The sequence below is a fragment of the Argopecten irradians genome, chromosome 9, assembly GCF_041381155.1.
Source record: "Argopecten irradians isolate NY chromosome 9, Ai_NY, whole genome shotgun sequence".
Classification (NCBI taxonomy): Eukaryota; Metazoa; Mollusca; class Bivalvia; order Pectinida; family Pectinidae; genus Argopecten; species Argopecten irradians.
This window is the reverse complement of record NC_091142.1, coordinates 28,935,475-28,943,295: the sequence shown is the minus strand read 5'-3', so window position 1 is coordinate 28,943,295 and position 7,821 is coordinate 28,935,475. Positions and strand designations below refer to the sequence as shown.

Sequence of the window (7,821 nt, the reverse complement as noted above, 5' to 3'; positions counted from 1 at the left end):
ACAACTCTGTATTATCCAAATACAGAATACTGTTGGAAAACAGCCATGTTAAAGGCCCAATATCCGTTTCTTTATTATTTTTTTCATGATTTAGAAGAATGTTGAAAAAAAATCCTGTTGTAAATCATGCAGAGACAGGACTAAATAATAATCAATTATTAGCGATTATGATTCGGAGTATTTTTTAAAAATCAAATAAATATTAACTATCGCTAGGTGGGTCCCACTTAATCAAACAAGCCGAAGTTAGCCGACAATGTAACGTCTTTGCCGAGAACGTCATGTGACTACCGTAACTACGTAACGTCTGTCCGAACTCTTCCGAAAACTGGTTGAACTTTCCGGCTTCCGTTCGGCAATAATCGTAACTTCTATGGCGACCAGTTTAAATTGAAGGCATGTTTACATGTATCGATTTTCAACAACTGCTGTACTAAAGTTATAAAAAAAACCATCATGAATATTCTTTAATATATCTTAATTTCAACTACATCTACAAATACTCACAATATCGCAGTCGAATTTAACTTGAATTTTTGTTGATAGTTACGTATAGTGTGGCTTTAAATAAAAAACTAAAAAAAAACAACTAAAAATTCTTTTGCGGAGAACTGACTTGTAGTCGCGGTTGCCTTCTAGCTTATTTCAAAATGACGGGATATTATAATTGTAAAATTGTAATAAAACGTCAAGCTATCAGAGAAATTACTCTTTCATATGTAGATATAAAGGATAGGGATATTCTATCCTTGAGTCCACAAAATATTATAAAGCCCTCTGTGAGCCTATTTTACTCGGCCACAGTAAAGCAAAAATCAATTCATACCCGATTTATGCTTCCTGGTATAAAAGTTATACAAAACACCTTCATTAGTTAGCTAAGTGACACATAATTTGGACTTCCTGGTTTAAATACACTCAGTAGTTAGTATGGAACGACATAGCTGTCTCGTATTGTTCAAATATACTACTAGTACACTGTATCTAGTATATGAATTTGCGTTTTCATTGTATTATATGGTTTTATCATTATGTGATTTGATTTCATCAAGATATGATATCATCCTATCTACATTATATATATTTGATTTGATTTGACCAATAAATCATTTGCTTCTACCACTATTTTATTTTCATTTGTCATGATTTCATCATTATTTGATTTGGTGACATATATATTTTATTTACATCTATCATGGTTTTATTTGGTGTTATCATTATATTATTTTCAGTTATCGGTATGTTATTTGATTTCATCTTTATTTGATTTGATTTCATCTTTATTTAATTTGATTTCATCTTTATTTGATTTGATTTTATCAGAAAACAGCCACGTTAAATTTAAACTAAAAAAAATCACTCAAAATTCATTTTCGAAGAATTGACTTGTAGTCGCGGTTTCCTTCTAACTACGGGACATTATAATTGTGAAATTGTAATGAAACATCAAGGTATGAGATAAATTACTCTTTCTTCTACCCTTCGGTTCACAAAATGTTATAAAGCGCTCGGTATGAATATCAATTCATACCCGATTTATACTTCCTGGTTTAGAACTTATTCAAAACACGTTCGTTTATTAGCTAAGAATTTGGCGTACCGTGAAAATGGTCTTTTATTAGTTAAGGGTAAACAATATATATGCTAAACAGTTGATTAGGTATATAAGCAGCAATGCATTCCAGAAGACGCAGTAGGTGTTGACACAACAGGAAGTATCTACTCATAAAGGCATTGGTTTCATCATACGTGGAAAGAAGGTCGTAAGTAATTTTATATCCTTTCCGACAGAATATGAAACAACAGCAATATCGTTGATTGAAGCATCATAAATTACATTTACAATATAGAGCGGGTGTCCAAATTGCGCCATTTTTTACTTGTTTTTCTCAGAGCAGATATTCATTTTTTGTATAAGATATACAATTAACAGTCTAAATGAAAGGTTCCTCATATTCTTACCAAATTTAATCAATTACAAAAATATTAATACTATATTTTTTATGAAAAGGGTTACAATACCTCCCGATTTCAGGTACCATTTTCCCACAGGGTATCCATATTTCGCCATTTTGGTAAATCAAGACGATTTAAATGTAAATACATGTATGAAAACTATATTAAGTAAATTTATGCCCTTGTACTGTCATTTGATTATGAAATAAGCCACTCATTCAACATTGTGTGGAATCAGCATTTTCTGTCGAGTCAATCTCTTTGATACACCCAAAGGAAGTTGTCACCACGCCTAAGAACCGTACTGGAAAAAGGGCCTGACTACCAATGTGGAATGATATTTTATTGTTTCAATATTGATATGAACATCATCATTATTTCTTACTAAAACTTTGCTCTTCATTTTTTGTCATCATTAGCAAATTATCACTTGGTATCATAAAAATGGCAAAATTAGGACCCCGGCGAAATATGGACATTCGCTATATGTAAAATACATGAAAACGAATTGTGCTAAAACAATATTTCTGAAGTAAGATTAATTTTCACGGACATTTAGAAGTAAATTAAGTGAAATATATTTATTATGAAACAATTTCCTCCGTAGAATTTTTTTTTCCTGATGTAAACATATCAAACGAGTGAATAAATTGATTTAGTACATCACGTTACAAAATATTGGATTATGATTGGCTACACTACATACTATTTGCAATAGTCCCCGTGGAAGCGGGCATTAATGACTTCACTATTACCTGACGTCATTATAACGTTGCTTCTAACAAGATGTCAAGATGGCGAACAGGCAATGGTGTACGGGGAAGGGAAATGTTGCTTTTCTACAAAACACAGTTCATTAGTCCAATATTGATCTACTTAAAAAAAAATCCTGATGAAACATAATTCTGTTATAAGTTATATGTAACAACGTTTAGCAACATGCTGTGGAAGTGAAGATAGCGTTGCGAGGTTTCCTTTGACGTATTTCTGTTATGATGAAATGAAAAGGACTCATATGCATGTGAGGGTGACGTACTAAATCCATTATGGCCTGGTTGAGAGGGCATTATTGCCTCATAGTATTGCCGAGGGATGGAATAGTGCCCGAGCCGAAGGCGAGAGCACTATCCCATGACAAGACAATACTATGAGGCAATAATGCCCTCTCAACCAGGCCATAATAGATAAATAGTACGGGTACTGTTGTCTTATATGACTCCAATTGGTTACAATTATCAGGTTTTTTTCCAAATGGATATCAACTCAAACAAGAATCTCTAATTCAGAGTTGTTTAATAGCCAGCTGCTGTTAACTGATAAGAGTTTGGATCAGTAATGCCGATCAGCTCTTTTTTCTAGTTTCAGTTATGAAGATCGCAATAAAATTGTTGATATTGCCAATTTTTTATTTATTTGATACAGGTGCAACGTGTGAAACATACCCGGGGACGATGACTGTTACGCAGTTTCTTCTCATTATCATCTATGGAGTGCAATTTGGAGTATGTAAGTGTAACTGTGCCTGCAGGTGGGTTAGCAAGCACTCTGTAATGTCTGTCAAGAGTTTAAATATCAATTATACCATAACGAAAATCACTCTTGGATTTTAGAGAAGTCGATAGAAGTCGCATAAAAGAATTTTGTTTGTTCAACATCTCTACAGCAAACAATTCCACAATCAGATCAAAATGGTCTAACTGCATCTGCAGAAACTAGTTGCAAATTATAAAGCTGTATAAGTGTATTTTGCACTACATTGCAGAGAAGGTATTGCAAACACTATTCGTATTTGTCTTTCGTAAATCATCAAATACATCACCATATCCCTTCTCTAAAAGTAAACCTGTTTTTTCCCCGAGTTCTGAACTACAACGCGCTTTCTACAACTTGAAAACATGCATGAATCGGTTACATTTAAGTGGACACAATTTAGGGTAACGATGAAAGTTTAAATAAAACACTAGATATAGGAAACGATATAATCGCACACTAACCCAATATTTAAATGTTTATCATGAATTAACCACTAATTTTTATTCCAATGGTACCATTGTACTAATTCCTAATACACTTATTAGACATCAAAAATACGCTTTATATAAGATAAAAGACATGATATTCACCTTTATTTTTGTTTGACTAATTGCAGGCATCAACTGGCAAATTACCATGTTTATTGCCACAGATGTTCATTCAGATTCGTCAAATGCATTTTACCTTGACGTGTTTGGCACGGACAACAACCGACATAGCTTAAATTTAGGAAGCAGCTTTGAAATTGGTGAAATAAAAGACATTGATGTGGACTACAATTTTGGTAAAATCGAAAGTGTACGGATATTTACATACGGGACGGATGGCATTTGGCTTACAAAGGTACTGTTAATTCAATCAATTTTCAAATTTTCAAATATGAAAATGAAACCAAACTAGAAACAACGTAAACTTGTAGGTTATGGTTAAAATCTTTTCTACAAGAAATACGAAACAAACGATAAAAAAAACCAGATAAAATTGATGATTCATGAATCTCCTGCCTAGTGCAGACACTAGTGAAATATAACAAGTATTTTTTTTAATTTCTGTTTTTGTACCATTTCGTTATTTACAGAATAAATATTATTTTAAACCAGTGTTCTATATTCGTATTTACGTTATAGAAAAGGTGATATGATTGGAAATTATTTACAATTAATAATTATATGATGCAAGAAACTTTACGCATGACAGTTTTTGCATAAAAATAAATTGATTTTTAAGTTATTTGTAATTCTCTAATTAAATCAATTTTGTGTTAGATATAATGGTAAATAATAATAATATTTCTTTTCCGTTGTTATTCCACAGCTTATACTGTCCGATGGAACACGGTCATATACCTTTCCTTGTAGCTGTTGGATAGATGGCCATGACAGTCCATCGTATACGTTGATACCACAAGGTATGTTGAATATACTATATGATTTTAAACCATGAAACGAATGCACGTATAATTCATACATCATTATTTTAAGTTTGTTTACTTTTATCTCATTTTACTTATAGATTACTCAACATAAAATTTTGTTCAAAATGTATGTACACGAAGTTTTACTTTATAGCTTTACGCATTGGGTAAAAATAGAATGCTTCGTATTCCTTTTCCAATCAGTTAATTCGTGTGCAACTTATGCGGTAGCCCATTTTTAACAAAATGTTTTGTTAATTATTTGAAAGCATTTTAAACACGACATGGTCATTACTCAATCAACTGTGAGCCAAAAAGACTCCATGTAAATATTTAGCGATTCCCTGTAGGAAAGTGTGTGTGCTAAGTGGTTATAGTCCTGGTGCCAAATGGCGATTTTCTAACGAACCAAAAAAAAAGTTGCATATTTTTTCCCACAGAAATGTTCTGTAACATATGTTCCATCAGAAACTGGATGATGCCACCGAGGCATCCTTGAGGAATATGAAACAATCAAGATGGCGGACAATCACGAACTGAAATATTGATATATTTTCATCCTAATTTGATATTCTTGCTATAAAATTATCAATTCATAAAATTTTGTGTATATATTCTTCAAACCGTCTTTGAACACAATTCTTATATAATGAAGTTATCTCTGTTAGCACTGGCTACTTTACTATACTCTGGCCGAGGATAGAATAGAAAAGATATCCTAAATTTAGTCGTCTGTTACGATCATTCAGCAGGTATACTTCTAATGTTCTACCTGCAGGGCAATCGTAAACAGTTTGTGCGATGCATTAAATATTCTCTTCTGAATGATAGTCCTGAAATATGATATTCTGTTAAACGTTGCACAATTAAGCAATAATGCATCTCTTATGAAATCACGTTAGAGTTAAACTCGAATTCTTTTGACAAATATAGTTTTTAGAACATTCATGGCCGTCATCTTGAGCATATTTAATTCCCTAAAGATGGCATGGTGGCATCATACAGATTAAGCACATCTACTGCAACAATTCAGCAAAAACTTTCGGGTTGGAACTTGGACTATTAATTTAAAAAAATTCTTATTATGGTTATTAAATGCAAATCAATATATCATTTTCTGTTTTGTTTTCTGAAATGCCGATTCTTTTTCTTCATACCTCTTTGAAGAAAAAAAACAAGAATGGCGCGTAAATTCGACGTAATGATGACATCATAATAGAAGAAAATAAATTGAATCGTACATTTAAACGCATATTTTATCAAGTAGTCTGACAAATAAATGATAAGCACTCATGTCACTTTTTTAACTTTATCGGTGTATGAAAGAAATATTTGTCAATCAATGCTAAAAATGCTTAATTGAATGACGTAAATCAACACCTAATTGTGGATTTAATTCTGTGGTAACATTCAAAACATGGAATCTATCATTTATTATTTTAAACCGAAAATAAGTCCAGATTTGATTTGATAACCTCTCATACATTTATTTCAGATCTGCAAAATAGACGTGTTGAGGTAGCAACGCAAATTATATTTATGATTTGAAATATGTCTTTGATAGTGTCCTTTTCCCAATACTTTTACAGAATGTTACTGGAATGATGACGTGACGCCTAACTGTGCGGAAGTAAGGCAGATTTCCTGTCAGATTGGGGAATGTATTCGGTGTATCAGTGGATATGATTTAGAGGGAACGCGATGTGTCTGTAGGTATATTACATTCAGTTTTAACGAGGTAGGTTTCCTGTATAGTTTTTTTTATTAGCGGAGGATTGAGTTTCACATTATTCGCGGTAAAGTTTAGTAATTAAAATTAAATACCCGCGCAACATCTCATTAATATGCAAAATTTTCTCCTCATGAAAATAAACAACTATACAGTGTTTGTATGTTAATGACGGTCACTTCAAAATCGGAAAAATGCGCTACATATGCGTCTTTTAAGCACAATTTACCTTTTATATAAACAGAAGGATCCTACAACAAAATGTTTTCTTGAACTCGTTTAAAGGACTTTTTGAACACTGTAAAGGAGGTCATTTTCCTGGAGATGAAGTTTTTTGATCAGTGAAACATAAGAAATATATTAAGAATTGGTTGAATTGGTTCACTGTAATTTAGTTTTCTTAGGTCCTATTCGCGAAAATTATAACCCGCTATTTTACAGTATCATGTATTTTATGTGTTTTTGTTTTAGTGAGTGATCCCTGTAAGTTATTACCAACAACCATTCCTCAATTAGAAAAACTCCGTCCCACCAACATACAACCTATTGGTCCCAGTGCCTCTTTGGCAGACGGCTGGTACTCTGGAGGGCAGTATCTGATCCTTACTGAGAGTCCAGTCCTAGACTCACCTCGCTGTGGTGCCGATTCACAAATCTGGATGAATGGTAAATACCATGACGAATTTAAACCAAAATCATCGTAACTAACATAATCATTTCTATCTGGTAACGGGTAATTAATATACATAAACAAAATTGCTGCAATATATATTTTTGTTTATTTTTGTTTCCTATCAAAGTTGTTACCCAAAATTTAAAGATGCTCCACCGCCGGCAGAGCATAAATGATGTTCATGATCTGAACAGGAATTGGTGTTTAATCGTGTATATATATGTCTAATTAACACAAAAAATGATATAAAAGAATTTATTTTGCCTTTGGTGCATGCGCAATCGGTACTTCATTCCATATAGGATATAGTGGCACGGAATTTTTTCGGGATGCAATTAATTATTTTTTATATTTTTAACTTGAAGTAAAATTAGAAGCTCAAACTTTTGAATGGTGGTAATGGCATAAAGTAAGTAACTTTGTAACCGAAGAAAAATACTAAATCGTCTGCTCCTGTTTTTAATAATGAAAAAATACCATTTGTCAGCGGTGGAGCATCTTTAAAAGATGTTATTT

The 7,821-nt window shown here is 32.5% G+C and overlaps 1 protein-coding gene across 1 annotated transcript in view; it reads left to right on the top strand.

Annotated features, from left to right (window-relative positions):
* The first annotated feature begins 1,567 nt into the window (after positions 1-1,567).
* The window catches only part of LOC138331997 (von Willebrand factor D and EGF domain-containing protein-like), a 29,287-nt gene continuing 23,033 nt past the window's right edge, over positions 1,568-7,821 (top strand). The window contains exons 1-6 of the mRNA XM_069279905.1: positions 1,568-1,763; positions 3,379-3,462; positions 4,106-4,332; positions 4,804-4,897; positions 6,493-6,612; positions 7,104-7,298. Of these exons, the coding sequence (XP_069136006.1) occupies positions 3,408-3,462; positions 4,106-4,332; positions 4,804-4,897; positions 6,493-6,612; positions 7,104-7,298 (691 nt within the window). The 5' untranslated portion in view covers positions 1,568-1,763; positions 3,379-3,407. The remainder of the gene's footprint in view (positions 1,764-3,378; positions 3,463-4,105; positions 4,333-4,803; positions 4,898-6,492; positions 6,613-7,103; positions 7,299-7,821) is intronic.